The following is a 22,068-nucleotide window of genomic DNA, read 5'->3' as shown; positions in this document are numbered from 1 at the left end:
TTGTCACAGAAACTTCAAAAAAGGCCCCTTCCATTGAAAATTTGAGAGGGCTAGTGCCCTTATTAATAGTCAAAATTAACCAAAGGGAGAATCCCCCCATGACCATAATTTCCCCAAATACTTCCAATCAAAATTTTGAGATAGCCAATTTGTTCAACGTATTAGAAAGATTCAGAAATTATATCTTTGAGGATAACAAATCCCCCCAGCCCTCAGGGCAAGGGCTGTAAGTTATGCCCTAGGGACACATAAGGTTTTTATAGAAAGCGAGGTCATATAAACTTCAAAGGGGGTTCATTGGATTGGTAATCAGAAGCTCTACTGCTCTTTTTAAGAGTCAAAGTGATCAGAGGGAAGCTATAACCCCACACACACATATATCGTATTGTTCAGAAATTCATCTAATAGGAATTTTGCGATAGCGCCATTTTATTCAAAATAGTCTAAATGTCATATAACAAGGCTTTTGGGGTTGAAAAAAAAAAAACCAGATCCTAGGGGCAAGGGTTGTAAGTTTTGCACAGGTGTATTTAAGGTTTTTATGGAAGGGATGGTTGTATACACTTTAGATGAGACTCATTTGGTTAAAATTTGGAAGTTCTAGTTCGCTTTTAAGAGCCAAAAGTGATGGAGAGCAGTTAGGCCCCCCCCCTGACTACCCCTCGTCACCAAAAAAATCTGACTAAAATTGTCAGATAGCAATTTTGCTCAAAACAGTTCAAAGAACTAAAACAATGGCTCTTGGGTTGACACACACCCCCAGTGCCCTGGGGATAGGGTTGTAATTCATGGCCTGGGGTCATTTAAGGTTTTTATTGAATGGGTGGTCTCATAAACTTCAGATGGAGTTCATTTGAAATTAAAAGTTATCGTACCCTTTTTAAAAGTCAAAAGTGATTTAAGAGCAACCAGCCCCCGCTCTCCCCCCCCCACGCTCATCATTCTCCCAAAGACATCCAATCAAAATCTGGAGATAGCAATTTTGTTCATAGTACTTGAAGAATCCGGAAATTATGACTTTCAGAAAGACACCCCCGCCCCCACAGCTATCAAGGTAAGGGTTGTAAGTCATACCTCGGGCCAAATAAGGTTTTTTAGAAAGGGTGGTTATATATACTTTGGAGGGGACTCATTGGATCTCCAGCCCATTTTAATTGAGCTTCATTCTTTACTCCCTCCTGTAAACTTCCCATTTCCTTTAAATCTCTTCTCATGATATCCTCCTTTCAAATAGAAGAAAAAACTACCGTTTTCCAGATTCCACTGAATTATCAAAAACCCAGATCACCTTCAAAGTTTAACCCTAGACCAGTAAAAATTGAGCAGAAATAAAATTTTGAATAGGTTCCAAAGTCCAAAGTTATTCATCATAATACAAATATTATGCAAATACATTGCTGGAAAAGCATCTTGATTGTGAAACCAAATGAATAAAGGCATGTGTTTTTCCACATAATTGTTTGAAAAAGAAACAATGGCAAAGTCATCTTCAGTTTGCATGTTGAAATCTGTTTTGTTTGGGCAGAACCTTAGAGACACAAAAGGCATTTTTATGAAGTAAACATTATTTAAAAAACAACTTTAATCTTGATAGCATTTATGCAAACATGGAGAGGAGCCCCCCTTCCCCCCGTGACCTGAGATCATTCTGAGGAATCCGTCACTGGATACACTGAAAAATAACAGTCAAATAATAAAATTTAATTCAAGTTTCAACCCCCCCCCCCAAATCTGAAGACTGGAACTGAATGCATCATAAGGAACTGATTTGAATGAATTTTTTGCAATTTGAGTGTTTTTAAACTTGAAAATCAAAAAGGAGCAAGCATCAATTTTTCAAGGGACACGGAGACAAAACTGCGATTTTATTTTTTTTTCAGCTGGCATAAAGGCATTAAAAACTAAAAACTCTTTCCTTGGCCAAAAGTGTCTTATTTTTCCCAAATATTACAAAATGTTGATTTTTTTTTGTCTTACATTGGGCAGGGGCACATGGCAGGTTCCCCATAGAAGCTGCACATGGCACGAGACACAAATTTCAACAGGAGTTGATCTAGAATGTAATTAATTTTAAAAAACATTTTCCACAAAAGAAATTTTTCAAACAAAAGTAAAAAGCTACCTTAAACCAAAGATGAGTACAAATAAAGTTAAATAATTTTTCAAGCGTAAAACTACCATAAATAGCTAAGTCAAGCAGACATTACCACAAAGAGGAGTAGGATTAACGCTCATTGTGCCGTGTAAAGAATTAATTTTAAAAAATAAAGTTGTTCCGAGGGCAGTAAATAGTGAAGTTGAAACTTAAAACGGACAAAAGTTACTGCTTCACAGCCTATCTAATATATATCCATAAAACTAATACAAATGAACCAACTAATTATGTTTCCCTATGCTTTTAGGATTATAAAAAACTAGCGCTTTACTGAAAACACAAAAGTCAAGTATAAAAAACAGGAATACTAATTTGGGATTCAAAAGTGAGTATGTAGGCTGACAACGATAAACAAATCTATAAAGCTTTTCATAGTTTTACACCTGTTGTGACATCAGTAACTCTCGGTATACAATTAAAATTATCTTAAAAACATAATTGTAAAAATAAATATGTTTTTAATAGCTGTATATGTTTTTAATGTTTTTAATATGATGAAAATATAATATTTTATCAGCATAATTGTGAAAACTACAACTTGGAAATATGCTCCCAGAACGCAGAAATGTCCTCAAGAATTGCGTTAAAATGAACTAATCCTTCTGCCTGTACTCCCGCCCGCCATATGTACTCTACAAGTATGAATGTAAATGATGGCGGGATGTACCTCAGTGCCGTCTGTTCCTCCACTTTGCGGAACCCCATATTCTCTCTACTTTTTGGGTAGAGGTGCCAGTTTCTGGGTCGACGAAATTATTTTTCGTCGACCTGCTTGTTCCAGTTCAGTTGGGTTGTAGCCCTTCCATAAATCTTAAATGATTCTTGAACATCCATTGAACATCCATGGTGAGACACTATATTCTATCACTAGTAAAAGCAAACTAACCGGTGTCGTTAAGAATCACGTTAATAATGAACTAAAATGAACTAGGTCAAGAATCCCGTTAATAAATGAACTTTTCTTTGTCTTTGAGACGGTAAGCCAATGCCGAAGCTCCCAATTTAATAATTCACAAATGACTTCACAATTTTTGCTAATAAAGTATTCTATTTTCATCATATTTTATTGTCACCAAACTTCACTTCTCAGGTGTGTTTTATACAATAGACAAGTACCACAAAAGTTTTCAAATGAGCCATTAAACATCACTGCAAAAAGTTCTGGTAGCCCACTAATCCCAACTTTTCCGCTCAAGATATGGGATAAACCGTAGCATTTGTAGAACAATTTCAAGGTTCCTGATGGCAGAATTTTATAGAAATAAAGTAGAAATAAGAAATATTTTTTATATGAATTGTCAAAAATCCATCTATTATGTTATGGTAGCCCCTAGCCCAATCCCTTGAGAAACGGCATAAAAAGTGACTTTTTTCGTGCCATATGGCACTTACAGATTACGGGATTTATAAAAATCACGTATATGTGAGAAATAGCTTTTGAATGAGCTCTTAAGCATCTCTTTCTGATGTTCTAGTAACCAGCTAGGCCTGGAAAAAGAGAACAAAAAAATAAATTTTTTTTAACTTAATACCGTACCCTAAGCTATTCCTGAGACATAGCAGATGTGTCTTTTGGACAAAACTGGAGGCACATATTGTTTTCTAGTTTATTTTAACATCCCCAATATAACACCCTGAAGGTCCCACATAATACCCTGAGTTTTTCCTGAGGTATTGCACAGGCATGCTTTTGACAATCTAGTTACACATCGTTTATTTTGATCTAGTTTTACTCCCCCTCAACTTTCCCTGGAAGTCTCAACTTAATATCAAATTCCACTCCCGGGATATTTTATGAGTGCAATTATACTCTTTTGATTTTCAATAGTAGCAGTAGTAGCAGCATTGGGCAAAGTAGTGGCAGTCACAAGTAGTCACAGCTGCAGTTAAGAGTATTCAAAGTTGCATGTAGCAGCAGCTGCAGTAGCAGTAACAAGTAGTCACAGTTGCAATTAGTCACTGTCACTGTGTCAAGTATTCACAATTGCAAGTAGTTGTTGCAGTCAAAGTTACATTTAGTCAAAATCACAGTTCTAAGTTGTCATATTCACAGTCACAATCAGTCAGAGGTGCAGTCGCAAGCTTTCACAGTCGTAAGTAGTCAAAAATGCAAGCAGTCACATCAGCAGTAGTAGCAGTATTTATGTAGCATACGCAATAGTTGTAGAAGTAGCAGATGTTGTACTCGCCCTGAAGGGTCCAATTTAAAAACCCTCAGCTATTCCTGAGATATTGCTGATACACCCCTTTAACAACCTGTATGCAAATGGTGTTGTGATTTTATTCCACATACATCCCAACATTCTCTGACAGCATCAAATTAATACCCATAGTCATTCCAGAGATATAGCAGATAAACCCTTTTAGCCTCCATGTTTAACTAAAAACATCACCCTCAAGATGCCCTGAAAGCTTCAATTGAATACTTTTATTAGTTCCAAAGATATTGCAAATACATCCTTATAACAAACTTGGATGGGCATAGTGTCCTTTGATTTAGTTCAACAATTCCATGCACTGAAAATTCCATTGTAGCATTTCTATCTGTTACTGGGATATTGCAAATATGCTCTTTTGAAATTCTGAATGCAGATAATACATTTTGATTTAGTTTTACACCCCTCAGTGTTTCCTGAAAAATTAACTAAATACCTTATTTTATTTGTAAGACATTATATATATATGCCATTTTTACAACTTGGATCCACATAAGCACTTTTGATTTAGTCCAATAGTAGTAGCAGCAGTACACCAGAAAGTTTCCAACATATTGCCCTCAGCTGTTCTTGAGATATTGCTGATGCCTCATATTTACAACCAGCCTGCCCATAGTGCCTTTTGATTTAGCTTATAGTGACACGAAATTTCCCTGAAAGATTCTATTTTATACCCTATTCCAGTCCTAAGAAATCCTACCTATGTCATTTTGACAACCCAGATGTAGATTGTAGACTATTTTGATTTAGTTCAATAGAAGTAAAAGTGGAAGTAATATTAGCAGCCATGAAAGTTTTAGCTTAATACCCTAAGACCAGGTGTGCAAAAAGTTCCAAAGCTGCCAGTAGCAGAATACCAAAAGCTGCCAACACTTTAGCAGCACAATTTGTTTTGAAAGCTTTGCTCTGAGCAAAAAGTATTTTTATACATAAAATTTGCAGAAAAGTAACAAATATACCTTGGTATAGCTTGCAGATATAAATATCAATAGTTTTCTGAATCACAATTAACAATGTAATCTAATTCAGTGATAAGCGGTAATGTGGTAATGAGCTTTTAGTTTGAACAAGTTTTAAAAAGCAGCATCATGAAGAGGTGCATCTTTTCTTGCAGAAGAGAAGAGATACATAGGCTACATCTTGAGATAAGAGAGATTTCAGAAGAGATAGATCACCTGGTGAAAAAAGAATATCAAAAACAAAAACAGCTTTTTTTGTTTTGTAGTTGCTCTTTTTTAGAGTTTTGGTTCCTATTGGGTTGAGTTACTTATAGTTCATTACCACAAACTGTTTGATCAATCTTCAAACAAAGACATCAGGTAGCAGAATGAGAAATAAAGACCAAACGTTTAAAAAAGAAAGTCTGAAAAACTTTACAAGAAAACAATCTGGAAATAATAACTAAATTTTTACTTTTGGCTATAATATACAATTTTTCATGATTCCTTTTTATGGTTCCTGTTGGGTTGAGTTACTTACAGTTCATTACCACGAACTGCTTGATCAATCTTCAAACACAGATATCAGGTAGCAGAGTAAGAAATTAAGACCAAGCGTTTGTAAGAAATTAAGTCTGAAAATTATCTAAAACTTTACAGAAAAACAATCTGGAAATAATAACTGAATTTTTACTTTTGGTTATAACATTCAATTTTTTATGAATCATGTTTTGGGGTAGCTTGCGTTTTAATCAACTATTCCCTGAATTCAAATATAATCTATAGCTTAATTTTTCTCATTGAGAGGCAGAGAAGAGGGACTGCAATATTTGGGGGATAGTGGAAGCAGGGGTATTTTCAGACAAAATCTACCAACAAATGTTATTAGGCCATGAAAACTGTCAAAGAGCATTGCTAGTATGCTACCTCACTTTTTGCATGGTGGAGCACAACTTGTGTTTTGACTGCTTTTCTTTCAGTAAAAACTATTTAAATATAAAAATAGTATTTTCAGACAAAATCTGCCAACAGATTTGAGAACTGCTAAGTAGTATTGCTACTTTGCTACCCCCCTTTTTGCACGGGGGAGTAAAACTTGTGTTTTGACAGCTTTTCTTTGAGCAAAAATTATTTTTGTATGTAAAAATGGTATTTTCAGACAAAATCTGCCAACAAACGTGAAAACTGCCAAGTAGTATTGCTACTTTGCTACCTCACTTTTTGCATGGTGGCTTAAGGCATTGCTGATACACCCCTTTGATAAGATGCATGTGTGTTGATAACCTGCAACAGTGGGTTTTGATTTAATCCAACATCCCCCTTAAAATACCCTTGGAGCTTCAACTTAATACTTTAAGCTGTTCATTAAATATTGCTGATACTCACTTTTGACAACCTGCCTGTCCAAAGTATGTTTTGATATTTACCTTAAATTGCATTGTCCAGCAAAATAAGGATTAAATCCTGCAGAACTTGCCGTTTACCGATGACAATGGTCGGACGTCTCAACAGCATCCCACTCAGTTTGGCACGGCTTCAATTACCATTCTCCATCAATGACTCCTTTAAAGGCAGCAGTACTGGGGGTAATGACCGTTTCTTTGGTGAGCAAATTCCACAAACTCACTATTTTATTAATGAAGAATTTATTGCGTGGTCTAGTGGCAGCTCTCTTCTGATATAGTTTCCGACTGTGTCCCCTAGTTCTGGCAGATTGGTCAAGTTGAAATGGCTTATTTTATAGAGAATTAGAATTCAGGAGCCTATGCATTAAAATAATATCCGGTCTCTTTAGACAGGATGGATAGTTTAAATATTTGCATCCATCAATTGCTTTCGTAGCCAATCTCTGAACTGATTCTAACTTCTGCTGGTCACCTTTGTTGAGTAGGCTAGCAACACTCATGCCAAACTCTAAATTAGGCCTGACGAATGCCTTATATAATTTAGTCATCACCATAGGTGACCCACGATTGATAGTCGTTTTTATATTGCCAAGAGTTCGAAGCGCTTTCTCTATAGCTGTCTGTGCTTGTAAAGTGAATTTTAGTTCATTATCAAGTATGACACCCAATTCTGTTTCCGCTTTAGATGAAATGATAATTTGTTTAGTTTTGTCTATCCCTAAGACAAAGTAAGGACATTAGTTATTTTTGTTACAAAAGTGGATTGCTCGACATTTATTTACATTGAATTCAAGCCTCCGCGAAGTTGCCCACTGGGAAGGCATTGCTGATACACCCCTTTGATAACCTGCATGTGTGTTGATAAGCTGCAACAGTGGGTTTTGATTTAATTCAACATCCTCCCTCAAAATACCCTGGGAGCTTCAACTTTAAACTCTAAGTTGTTCTTTAAATGTTGCTGATACTCACTTTTGACAGCCTGCTTGTCTACAGTATGTTTAGATTTTGTTCAGCACCCCCCTCAGCATTCCTTGGAAGTTTTACTTTAATAGCAGTAGTAATAGTAGTAGAATGAGCATTTGGAGTAGTAGCAGTGACAGTAACAGCTGTATTAGTGGTAGTAGCAATAGTAGTATTTACATAGTACCTCTTTGGTTAGTTCAACATCCCGTGATAGTTTCAACTTTAAGCAATTTTTTGGACATTGCTGATACACCCTTTTGATAAACTGCATGCATATAGTGTGTCCTGATTTATTCCAACATCCTCCTCAACAATTCCTGAAATTTTCATATTAATACCATTAACCTTAGTAATAATAGTACTAGTATCAGTAGAAGTAGGCCTACTATTGCTAGTATTAACAGTACATACATGGTGTCTTTTTATTAGTTCAAAATCCGCCTCAACATACCTTGAAAGTTTCAACTTAATACTTTAAGCTGTCCCTGAGATATTGATGATGCACCCTTTTGATGGCCTGCATACACACAGAGTATTTTGACTTAATTCAACACCCCCTGTAGCATTTCTTGTATTTTCTTCTTAATATGCTTAGTATTAGTAGTGCTAACAGCAGTAGTGGCATGCATATAATCATGTGCTATTATTTTGTGTGATTTTCCATTTTTTTTTTGCAATGGCCCAAAGCGGCTTTTATTGCAATAAATATGTATCTATCTATAGAGCCTTTTGGTTGGTTCAACATCCCTATCAACATGCACAGAAAGTTTCAACTTAATACTCAAAGCTGTTCCAGGGATATATCTGTTATGCCCTTTTGATAACCTGCATTGACAAAGTGTGCTTTGATTTAGTTAAACATCACCCTTAACATTCCCTGAAAGTTTTACCTTAATATCCTTAGTTCAAGCAGTACCAGTTGTAGTAGTATGCACATAATGCCTATTGTTTAGTATAACATCCCACTTAGCATGCCCTGAAAGTTTCAACATAATACCATAAGCCGTTCCTGAGATATTGCCCATACACCCTTTTGTACAGCCTGCATATATATAGTGTGTTTTGATTTATTTCAAGATCGCCCTAAGCATTCCCTGAAAGTTTCATCTTGATACTCTTTGCCTCAGTAGTAGTATGCTCATAAGACCTTTTGGTTAGTTCAACATTCTTGCAATATACCATACATTGAAAGTTTCAGCTTAATGCTCTAAGGTGTTCCTGAGATATTGCTGAAATGTCTTTTGACAACCTGCATACACAGTGTGTTATGATTTAGTTGAACATACCCCAAGATTTTCACATTAGTTTTAGTAGTAATAGTAGTAGTAGTAGGATGCAAATATTGTATTTTGGTTAGTTCAACCCCCCATCCCCCCAACAGTTCCTGTAATTTTAAACTTAATAATATAAGATGTACCTGATATATTACTAACACGCCCTTTTGACAACCAGCATGTGCACAGCATTTTCATTTAGTTAGACTTCCCACACAATAGTCCCTGAAATTTTCACCTCAATACCCTTAACCTTAGTAGTATAGTTGCAGTAGTAGTGGTATGCACATATTGGATTTGGTCTGTTGAACATTCCCCTCATCATGTCCTGGAAGCCTAACTGAATGCTCTAACCTATTCCTGAGATATTGCAATATGCCCTTTTAAAAACCAGTATATACACAGTGTGTTTTGATTTAGTTCAATTTCTCCCTCAACATTACCTGAAATTTTCATCATAATACACTTAGCCTTAGAAGAAGTCCAGCAGAAGTATTAATAGTTGTAGTAATAGCCATAGTAATAGCAGAAATAATAGTGGGCACATATTGGCTTTTGGTAAATTGATCATCCCCCTTTTGACTCCATGAAATTTCCAACTTGATACCATAACGGATATTGGGCAGTGGTATTGGGCTATGAAAACATGCTTTTCCCTCCCTTAAATGCACCCCTACCCTTCCCTATCTGTTAGGATGTCTAAAACTGCATGGGATAATATCCATATTTTCTAGTTTAAAATGCATTGATCACTGAATTAATATGCTGAAATGAAAGAGTCTTGATCATTATCAGAACAAAGTTATGCTTTAAAAACGAATTTACAAAATAACAGATTTTAACAACTACTTAGGGTAGAAAATGCTTGGAATATTTATCTATTAGTAAAAGCTGAGGTAAAATTCTTGTTTATGAGCTTCTATTATTCTAGGAAAGTAATTGAGTTAGGTGAATGAGACTCCCAGGAATAGATCCAGAGCCCTAATGACCCCTGGAAAGGTATTTTGAAGGATAAATTTGTAGTTGACAACACAATTTAGCAAAGATGAATGTGAACACACCACTTGATGCTTTTTTTATGTTCCTTCATAATTCAATTATTGTTTCTGGGGGAAATTACATTTTGAGCCCCTTATAAAGCACCAAAAGGTAAAAGAGTACATAATAGCCTACAGTTTAAAAACATATTTTAAGAAAAACTGTCTAGCAAGAAAAAATGGACATTTCTAACTGATTCAGGAATTGTTTTTTTCCTTGGTCTTAATAGTAAAATGTTATTTTGAAGACAAATTTGCAATTGGGTCTTAATAATAATTGGGATTTTTTAAGAGCCTGAAACCACTCAAAATGACATCATTTCTGTGAGATTTCTGGCTCTTTGCTGTACAAGAGGCCACAACAAAAAAATTCCTCTTCCCTGGTCTTGAAGATATGAGCAACAACTTTCTTTTTAATGTTAGAGCAGTACCACTGTGGAATGGGTTAACAGAAAACCTAGTCTAGGAGGCCACTATAGACCCATTCAAAGTTGGGGTCAACAAAGATTGGGTCAATGTAGACTGGAAGCTCAATTGGGACTCAAGTATCACCTGAAATTGTCACACCACCCCCAGCAATAGGAGGTCATCACTACCTCATCTTCCTGGCAATTTTGATTTAAGGTAATATCAAGGTTTTTCTCCTAAATTTTGGATTATAGACTTGCAAATCTTTAAAATCTTATTAATCAGGATTGAGCAAATGTATAGGGCTAAAGATGCTTTTCTTGTGACTTCTTTGAGCAGTAGAACTATTGCTCAATGTTTCAACCTTATACCACAAAGATTATAAAAGGCCAGCATCCTTTTGAGGAGGAAGGAATGGGCGTGGATACTTCAAAAGGTAAATCTGCAGTTGACAACATAATTTAGGTAGGATGAAAGTGAACACATCATCTGATGCTTTTTTTTGTGCACTTTCATTATTCAATAATTGCTTCCAAGGGAAATACCATTTTGAGCTCTTAATGAAGCCCTAAAAGTTAATACAGCCAATAGTAACCAAAACTTTGAAAACATGTTCCTAAAAAAAATGGCTAGTAAGAAAAAATTACCATTTGTAGCTGTTCAGAAATTGTAATTATTATTTACATTAGTCTTAATAGTAAAATGCTAGTATGTAAAGAAAGTATCAGATATTTTCAAAAAGAGCCTAAAGCCCCTATAAAATGATCTCAAGTTTTGCTGTGATGTCATTTTTGAGGGGTCTCAGGCTCTTTTTAGCATTCCCTATAGACTTTGTCTTCAAAATGACATTTCACTATTAAGACTAAGGAAAATAACAATTATCATTCCTGAATTAGCTACAAATGGCAATTGTTTCTCACCAAACAATTTTTTACAAGAAACATGTTGTTGAACTGTTGGTTGCCCTGGACTTTTTTTTTTTTTTTAAGAAGCAATCATTGAATTACGAAAGAGCATAAAAAAGGCTCCTAAACTAGGTTAAAAGGGTTAAAAACAACAATTTACACTTGAATATTTGCGGAATATTTGTAGTTAACACTTTTTGGCTGTAGCTCTACTATACATTACCTCTATCCATCCTCATGTCCAAATATATATGCTAAATTATATATTTCCCATGTGTTTTCTGGTTCTTAATTCCATCACAGTTGATTCAATTTACAAGTGAACCAGTTTCAACAAGGGTGATGCTAACAGCTTAAAGTAAACACAGCAATTATCTAATGATTTATTAATTGTTTATTTGGTCAGATCATGATGAATCAATGTGGTAAAATTCTAGTTTCTGGGACTCCTATTAAATAGTGCACAAAGTACAGACTCTGAAATTTTACAGTAGACCTAGCCTAGGTAATAGAACTTTTGCAAAGCAGTTGCCAGCATACTGGGCACTCTAATCAATATTCCACATGCCTGAGCATCATTGGTAAATTTGGGACAGTTTACATTACCAACCTATGAATAAGGTGAACATAATCAATTGATGCCTTTTTTTATGCTCTTTCTAAATATAACAGTGATTTTACTTGGAAATTCGATTTTAAGCCCTCTTTGAACCCTTGAAGATGATGCCCTTTTACCTTATTTTTGTTATAGAAAAGGCTTAAAATAATGGGAAAAAACTTATTATACTTTTATCTTCACGTCTTTCCTTGTTTTTCTAAGAAATTCATAAATTTCTATATTACTACTACTACTACTACTAACAATTCACCACAGCACCAAGCCACCTGAGGCCAACACAGTTATACATGCTCCTCCATCCCAATCTATTCAAAGCCTCCCTCTTTACACCCTCCCAGGAAGTTCCCATTTCCTTTAAATCTTTTTTGATGACACCCTCCCACCCCAGACAAGGACAACCTGCTTTCCATTTAGCCCTAGACGGTTGGCCAAAAGGGACAATCTTTGGCAATCTATCATCCTTCATCTGAGGAACCTGCCCTAGCCGTCTCAACCTTTCTTTCATTACAGCCCTAGAAAGCAGGATTGAACCATATTTTTTTGTATATTTGACCACTATCATCACTGTAGCTTCTAATATTCTTCTTCTTCTTATAATCTTGGTTTGCAGACTTATCTTCCTATTCTTCCCAACTTGTTAACTGTGAAAAAACACCCTGAGGCTTGGTTATTCTACTTTTAACATCTTCACTACTCCCACCATCTTTACTACCAAGGTAAGTGAAGCTGCCCACCTGATCAATCTTTTTGTTACCCAATGTCACCTTTTCATCCTCACTTATTCCTAGCCTTAGTCTTCTTAACACTAATTTTCAAACCTATTCTAGCACCCTTACTTGCAAAACCACTAAAAGTTCATTCATTTTGCTCACACTTTCATCTAGGGTGCTTAAATCATCAGCATAGTCTAGGTCCATGAGTTTTTCCTTCCCATTTAATTCTATGGTCTCCCATTGCCTTTCCTGCACTCCTTAAGATGATGTCCATCTAAATGACCCATATAAAAGGGGATAGAACAGAGCCCTGCTTAACTCCTGATTTAATACAAAACCAGCTTGGAAAAATCATAGCCCAAAGTGCCATGATTTTATTGACTTCTTTTTTTACTGGTGACCAGAAATATTGGGGGGGGGCAACCCCCTCCCCAATTTGCTACCTACAGAAATTTGTTACCTATAGACACCAAACTAAGGCCTCAATAATTACTGCACTTACTCTTATCACCTTTCTTATACATGGTTTAATTAAGGTATTCCTAAAATTATTAGGTACTTCCCCTTTTTCAAAAATCATATCCATAATCTTCAGAAACTTATATCTAACCTCAGAGCCACTATATTTAAGAAACTCATTTACTACACTATCAGCACCTGGAGCCTTATTATTTTTTAATCCTTTTAGAACTGTCACTAATTCTTCCTTACCAAACAAATCTTCCTTCACATCCAAGGTATCACAAACTTTTTCATTTTCCTTCATATCTTTTCATGCAACTCTATCTTGGTTTAGCAAATTTTCAAAATGTTCTGCGCATCTCTCTTTAACTCTTTCCTAATCATTAACTGTGACCCTATTCCTGTCTTTAACTGGGACAAGTCTGGATTGACTACTCCCTCTCAATTTAAAAACATGCCAGTATAATAATTTACTATTATGCCATCTAGCTGCATCTTCCAGATCCCTGGCAATTTTATCTATAGCCTAAACTTCACACCTCCTTAGTTAATATTTTAATGCTTTCTCTACTTTATTTACATTCCTTTTGCTTTCATATGATCTATCACTCAGATAATTGTTGTACAAGCCCCTTCTCCTCTCTATTAAACATAAAGCTTTTTCACTCCTATTCCTAGCTACAGTCTTAACTTTCTTCCCTAAGACACAATCAGTGTATACGCCATCACCATATATACTGAGTATATACCCCCCACCCCCTAATGTGCGAATATATACACAGAATTGCATTCTGAATCTAAATATAGCCTTCATTTGTATCACAAATAAACTTTATCCCCACCCCCATGATGTGCAAATATATATAGGTTCTAAGAAACTCATGAGTTTCTTTGAAAAACTGGAAAAACAAGGGAAGAAGTGAAGATAAAGATCCTATCACTGCAAAATATATTAACTAGGATTATTGTGCATATTATGAAGTAAGAATTGTTTTCTTAACCTTAAATTGCATTGTCCAGCAAAATAAGAATTACATCCTGTGGAATTGCTGGTTAGTGATGATGATGGTTGGACATCTCTGGCATCCTACCCAGTTTACCACAGCTTTGATGACCATTCTCCATAAATGGCTCTTTTAAAGGCAGCAGTATTCGGGGTAGTGACCACTTCTTTGGTGAGGATAAATAAAAGTTAGGGATAAAATATTTTTAAAAGACAGTGATAAAATTTCACAAAAAATACTAAATATTCTGGTCACATATGCAGTGACTGTCATCAGTAGTAAAACTAAACTAAAACAATTAAAAGCAATAGTTAATATACAAAATAAAAATAAAACTACATATTATTTAATACTCTAATTCTTTTCAAAGCAAAAGAAGAAACTAGCCTCTTTGACCTTTTTGGATCCGGTTCATTAGCGTTCAATGAAATAACACTAGGACAGAGGTTAATTACATTGGGTGGACTGAACTTAACTCTGTCAGACTTTAATAGATTATCGTAGATAGAGTTCAACCCAGATGCATCTGTGTCACGATTTAAAGCTATATTCGTGAATAAAATGGTTTGATCATTTCTTTAACTGACCAGATCTTTAGTATTTGCTCTCCAAAATTTTTGAGGAGTTGTCTTTTCTAAAAAAATAATAATAAGTAACATGTATCCAGAGTGATTAATTAACCAGACTTTTTCAAAAAGAAAGAAAAATTTTCTACACATTTCTAAGGTGGTCTTGGAGACAACTTGGGAGAAGGATGATTTTTGTTCCTTACCATATGTACCCAGGCTAAGTGAAAAACTTAAAAGGATTTTACAAAGTAATGGTCTAAAGGTAGCTTTCAAGAGTAATAATACTTTGGGTAGTGTTCTAAATTCTGGGAAGGATCTAACTTCATTAGGGCAACAAAGTGGGGTCTATCCCATGTACTTGTGGAAGCTCATATGTGGGATGTACTAACCAGAATTTGGATATGAGATTATTACAGCATAAAGACTGAATTTCATTGGATTTAAAGCAAGATTATAAGTCTGAAAATCTTACTTCAGCCCTTTCAGAATATATCTTCAATTTTCCAGACCATTTTATTTTGTTCAATAATGTCTCTTTGATATCTAGGGACCAGGGTTTAAAGCAAAATTTTTGTATAACTCTTGAAATAAAAAAAATTTTATTCAAGAATATATAGCTTCAAATCATGACACAAGTGAATTTGGGTTGAACTCTATCTACAATAATTTATTAAAATCTGATAACTACATTGGGTGGATTGAACATTGGGTTCAATCCACCCAATATAGTTAGCTTCTGTCTAAAGGGCTGGGTTCACATAGCTGATTTTGGGAACTGATTTCCAAATCAGTACCAATTTTAAAAGAAATCATTGATTTGAGCCTAAAAAATTTTCTAGTTTCCAGCACCAATTTACAAAATCAGCGATGACCAATTTACAAAAAAAATAGGGATACAAATAAATAGTCAGCCAGAATTATATGTGGTGAAAGAACCCACTACTGAGCTGAGAACTAAATTGAGAACTAAGCTGAGATCAATCAAGCAAGTATTAATAAACTCCAGTTGACTATTTGTGTCCATGATTTTTTGTTTTGAAAATTTTGTGGAATAAATTTTTCTTTCAACAAATTTTTCCTACCACTATTGTTTGTCCACTGATGTTGAAATCGGTTCCTGAAATCAGCTATGTGTGTGTAGCCTTTAAGTGTTACTTCATTGAGCACTAATGAACTGGATTCAAGAATGTCAAAGAGGCTAACTTCTACTTTTGCTTTGAAAAGAATTAGAGTATTAAATAATGTGTAGTTTTACTTTTATTTTATATATAAACTACTGTTCTTAATTGTTTTAGTTTAGTTTTACTACTGATGAAGGTCACTGTATATGTGACCAATATTTAAACTATTTTACTATCATAATTATAAATCACTGATTACCTTACACAACTTTGGCTTTTAACCTTGTTTATTCAAATATATTCCTAAATCCTATTTCCATTAATAGCCATTTAATTTTCATTACATGCTGATGTTGGTTATGGTATAATGAAACTGGGTTTCTGATGTCACAAGACTCTGCTTATTATAACCCCTTAAGGGAAGCTTGCAGGTGGAGAAAAATGTTGATAAGCCATTTAAACTTTCTTGGTTAAGGAAAGGATTTGACAAGAGATAGACCAGTAAAAAGATCCGCATTGTTTTTAGAGGACAAATTATGTCATGGGAAGATTTTTTTGAAATCCCCTTGTCCCAAAACTCAAAAATTTCTAAAATTGTAGTTTGAATACTTTTTACCATGGTTGCAGCAGTAGCTACAACCTAAAAGATATGTTTGATGACTTTAGTGGACAAATTATGTCATGGGACAATGTTTCTGAAATCTCCCTTCACCCCAAACTCAAAATTTTCTAAAATTCTACTTTAAAACTTTTTAAATATTTCTCATGCAATAATAGATAGAGTGCTAAAAAACATTAGAATCAACTTTAGAGGACAAATTATGTAATGGGACAATGTTTTTGAAATCCCCCTTCACCCCAAACTCAAAATTTTCCAAAATTCTACTTTAGAAGCTTTTTTAAATATTTCTAAACTGCTAGGACATAGAACACTACAGACATTAGCATGGACTTTAGAGGACAAATCATGTTATGGGAAGATGTTTTTGAAATCCCCCTTCACCCCAAACTCAAAATTTTCTAAAATTCTACTTTAGAAGCTTTTTAAATATTTCTAAAGCACTAATAGATAGAGCACCACAAACATCAGAATTGACTGTAGAAGACAAATTATGTTATGGGAAGATGTTTTTGAAATCCCACAAAATTGTCTAAAATTCTACTTTAGAAGCTTTTTAAGTATTTCTAAAGCACTAATAGATAGAGCACTACAAACAGCAGAATCAACTTTAGAGGACACATTATGTCATGGAAAGATCTTTTTGAAATCCCCCTTTACCCCAAACTCAAAAATTTCCAAAATTCTACTTTAGAAGCTTTTTAAATATTTAAGCACTAATAGATAGAGCAATTCTGATAGCAAAGTTGATTCTGATGTTTTTAGCACTATCTATTAGTACATTAGAAATATTAAAAAGTTTTAAAGTAGAATTTTAGAAAATTTTGAGTTTGGGGTGAAGGGGGATTTCAAAAACATCATCCCATGACATAATTTGTCCACTAAAGTCCTGGAAAATATCTTCTAGGTTGTAGCTACAGTAAATTTTTACCAAATCAAATTATTGAGTTTCAAATAAAGTGAATATACCATTTGATGCCTTTTTTTTATGCTGATTACAAATATAACAGTCATTTTTATAAGAAATGAATTTTAGCCCCCCCCCCTCTATATATGTCACTTCAGGATATAGGCCAATATTTGCACATATGGGGGTGAGGGTTAGGTTAGAGGGGGGCTGAAATTCATTTCTGATAAAAATGATTATTATATTCATAATCAGCATAAAAAAGCATTGAATGGTGTATTCACTTTATTCCTAACTCAATAATATGATTTGGTAAAAATTTACTGTAGCTACTTCTACAACCATGGTAAAAAATATTTAAACTATAATTTTTGAAATTTTTGAGTTTGGGGACAAGGGGATTTCAAAAACATCTTCCCATGACAAAATTTGTTCTCTAAAAACAATTTGGATCTTTTTACTGGTCTATCTCTTGTCAAATCCTTTCCCTAATTAAGAAAGTTTAAATGGCTTAGGCTATCAACACTCTTCTCCATCTGCAAGCTACCCTTAAGTGGTTATGATAAACAAAGTCTTGTGACATCACAAACCCAGTTCCATTATACCATAACCAACATCAGCATGGGAAGAAAATTAAATGGCAATTAATGGAAATAGGATTTTTTAATTTATTTTAGTAAACAAGGTTAAAACCTGAAGTTGAATAAGGTAAGCAGCGGTTTATAGCCTAATTATTATAGTAATATAAGATGAAATGAGGGCCAAAACAGCTAGTAATGTGCAATAATTTGCATTATATAGAGGGCTGAGGAGGAGTGGAGGTAGGGGTAAAGTTCTACCAAATCATATTATTTAGTTAGGAATAAAGTGAATACACCATTCAAAGCCTTTTTTATGCTGATTACAAATATAATAATCATTTCTAACAGAAATGAATTTCCGCCCCCCCCCCCCTATAAAAACCTAACATACCCCTGATTTTACATTAATAGGGGGGGGGGGTTGAAATTAATTTACTATATAAAAGCTTAGCCTATTTTATTCGTAATCAGCATAAAAAAAGGCATTGAATGGTGTATTCACTTTAGTCCTAACTCAATAATATGATTTGGTAGAACTTTACTGAGGTAGGTACTTCAAAATACCTTCCCAGGACATACCTTAGCATGTAGGGTAAAATTCTACCAAATCATATTATTAAGTTAGGAATAAAGTGAATACACCATTTGATGCCATTTTTTATGCTGATTACAAATATAATAATCATTTCTATTGGAAATGAATTTCAGCCCCCCTCCATATATATGCCAATTCAGGGTTAGGTTAGGTTGTAGAAATATATACCCTGAATTGGCATATATAGGGGGGCCTGAAATTCATTTCTGTTAGAAATGATTATTATATTTGTAATCAGCATAAAAAAAAGGCAGTAAAGTTCTACCAAATCATATTATTGAGTTAGGAAAAAAGTGAATACACCATTCGATGCCTTTTTATGCTGATTACAAATATAATAATCATTTCTATTGGAAATGGATTTCAGCCCCCCCCCCCCTATATATAACAATTCAGGGTTAGGTTGTAGAAATATATACCCTGAATTGGCATATATAGGGGGGGGGGGCAGGGGGCTGAAATTAATTTTCAATAGAAATGATTACTATATTCGTAATCAGCAAAAAAAAGACATCAAGTGGTATATTCACGGTAAAGTTCTACCAAATCATATTATTGAGTTAGGACAAAAGTGAATACACCATTCTATGCCTTTTTTTATGCTGATTACAAATAAAATAATCATTTCTATCAGAAATGAATTTCCGCCCCCCCCCCCCTATAGGCCTATATGCCAATTCAGGGTTAGGTTAGGTATATATAGGGGGGGCTGAAATTCATTTCCAATAGAAATGATTATTATATTTGTTATCAGCATAAAAAAAAGGCATCAAATGGTGTATTCACTTTATTTCTAACTCAATAATATGATTTGGTAGAACTTTACCAAAAAGGCATTGAGCAGTATATTCACTTTATGTGTAAGTCAATAATATGATTTGGTAGAAATTTACCACATGTAGACCCATCCCTGAAAGTTTCATTTTCCTAACCAAACCCATTTCCAAGATAGCCAAAAGTAGCTAAAGTGGAATTTTACCAAAAAAAATGTGTCAAATCATTTTTACTTTGAAGTTCAAAACCACTATCTGATACATTACTGTAGCCTATGTTTTAAAGTAGACCAAGGCTAGACTGAGGTAGGCCTGCTTGGGAGGACATTTTAATTCTTACCGGAGGGAATCTGGCATTATACCGCTTCTTTTTGGCTGCTTGAAGACTCATGTTTCGTTAATTTTTACTGTATACTCCTGAAATTGTCTCCAACAAAACATATCAGGTTTCTTCCTTTCTTTTCTGTGAAGATGATGGCAGATGAAAGACATGACATCTATAAATGACTGTCAAGAGCTAATAAATGACTACAAAGAAGACAATTTTTTGTTCACACATTAACTGTGTTGAGAAAACTTTTTATAAGTGCTCTTCAGACAGATATAATTTAAATAACAATACTTCTAGATGAAGCGAGACAAGGATTAGAATTGCTACAGACAAAAAGTGACTGTTCAATATACTTCATCTGGAAGCCTGGGATGCCAAATGGACACTTTTAGTGTCTTTTGGACACTTTTTCATCCTGATAGACACCGGGACACTATTGGATAAAAAAAGGCAGCTTTTTGAAAAAAAGGACACTATTTGGACATTTTTCCAAATTTATGACGTAAAACAAATTACTTTCATTGAAAATGTCACTGATCACCAAATGGGTGCTAAGACTTTTATCTGCTTATTTTTTAAGTTCTGTATTGTATTTTGAGATGTTGCTTGCCCTTCCCTGAAGCAAACTTTCTGAAAATGCCTTCAAAATTCTTTCACCTAAAAATGGTATTATTAACCCTGATTTTTACTCGCCACGATCAAGATAACAGACAAGCTGTCGCCTTTTTCATATAAACTTACTTCCAGCTTCCGAACGTCATACAAAAACCTCAATGAAAAGTTAACAAAATAAAACCTTACGATTGTTGATGGTCTAAAATCAAAACAAAAGCCAAGTTGTCAAACACCCAGGGTAAATTCCTTCAGTTTGAAATTTTCTTCACGGGAAAGGAGCTGAGAGAAATTTAAGTAAGTAAAAATTTAATTTTAGGTTATATAGCTCAATTGTATATATATATATATATATATATATATATATATATATATATATATATATATATATATATATATATATATATATATATATATATATATATATATATATATATATACGTAATCTAACGTAGCATATAAGCATAGCATATATTAAATACGTAACCTAACCTAGGTACCTTCCCCCCCCCCTAATCCCCAAAAAACAATGGTAAAGTTTTCGTTGTTCCTATTATTGACTTACGCATAAAGTAAACATACCACTTGATGCCTTTTTTATGCTCTTTCCAAATATAATAACCATTTTTGTCGGAAATGAATTTTACCCTCACCGCTATATATTTGCACATTAGGTGGGTGGGGGTAAATTTTATTGCTAATGTAAATGAGAGGTAAGTTTAAATTTTCACCCCCCCCCCATAATGTGCAAATATATACCCTGAATTGGTATATATAGGGGTAGGGGTAAAATTCATTTCTGACAAAAATGATTATTATGTTTGGAAAGAGCATAAAAAAGGCGTCGAGTAGTATGTTTACTTTATTCATTAGTCAATAATATGAACAACGAAAAATTTACCGAAACAATCGTTAGAATATGGCAAACCACGCTTTGTAATCAATTTAGATAGCAAATACCCGTTTGACGGGTCGGTAAGTTTTTCGCAGTTCATATTATTGACTTACGGATAAAGTAAGAATACCAATCGATGCCTTATTTTTGCTCTTTCCAAAAATAACAATCATTTTTGTCGGAAATGAATTTTAGCCCTACCCTTATATATATGTACCAATTCAGAGTATATATTGTCACATTAGGGGGTGGTGGGTGGGGTAAAGTTTAAACTTACCTCTCATTTGCATCAGAAATAAACTTTACCCCTCCCCCCCCCTAATGTGCAAATATATACCCTGAATTGGTATATATAGGGGTGGGGGTAAAATTCATTTCCGACAAAAATGATTATTATATTTCGAAAGAGCATAAAAAAAGGCATCGAATGGTATCATTCTTAGAAAACTGGAACAAATTTGAACTTTGGCGTAAAGAGCGAGGTATTGACTAGGGGGCCCTAATATACGTAATAAAAATACACGAATATAGAAGTTCGTTATGTAAATTAAAAGTTCGAGAAACCCATTTAGCCAAAAAAGTAAAATTAATATGCAAATTTCGTTTTAATTATTCATGTCCGGTGAGCCAACATCAAAGCTGCATTAATTCAAAAACGTTCAGAAATTAAATTAAAAAAAAATATAAAAAAAAAAAAAAAATTAAAAAAAACTTTTTAACTGAAAATAAGGAGCGGCATTAAAACTTAAAACGAACAAAAATTATTTCGTATATGAATAGGGCTGTCCCCTCCTCAAATATATATATATATATATATATATATATATATATATATATATATATATATATATATATATATATATATATATATATATATATTATATTATATATATATATAATTTTTAAAGTGATTCCACTATGCTTTCCCTCCTTAGTGTCCAAAATATAGTAAAAATTAATTATTT

At 34.0% G+C, this 22,068-nt stretch overlaps 1 protein-coding gene across 1 annotated transcript in view; it reads right to left on the bottom strand.

Annotated features, from left to right (window-relative positions):
• The window catches only part of NC2alpha (negative cofactor 2 alpha), a 42,120-nt gene extending 22,349 nt beyond the window's left edge, over positions 1 to 19,771 (bottom strand). The window contains exon 1 of the mRNA XM_089105950.1: positions 19,606 to 19,771. Coding sequence (XP_088962076.1) covers positions 19,606 to 19,656 — 51 coding nt within the window. The 5' untranslated portion in view covers positions 19,657 to 19,771. The remainder of the gene's footprint in view (positions 1 to 19,605) is intronic.
• Between the last annotated feature and the right edge of the window lie 2,297 nt (positions 19,772 to 22,068).

Source organism: Artemia sp. Qi Xiang Cuo, chromosome 20 (assembly GCF_049724085.1).
Source record: "Artemia sp. Qi Xiang Cuo chromosome 20, ASM4972408v1, whole genome shotgun sequence".
Lineage (NCBI taxonomy): Eukaryota > Metazoa > Arthropoda > Branchiopoda > Anostraca > Artemiidae > Artemia > Artemia sp. Qi Xiang Cuo.
This window is presented reverse-complemented; position numbering and strand designations above follow the sequence as displayed.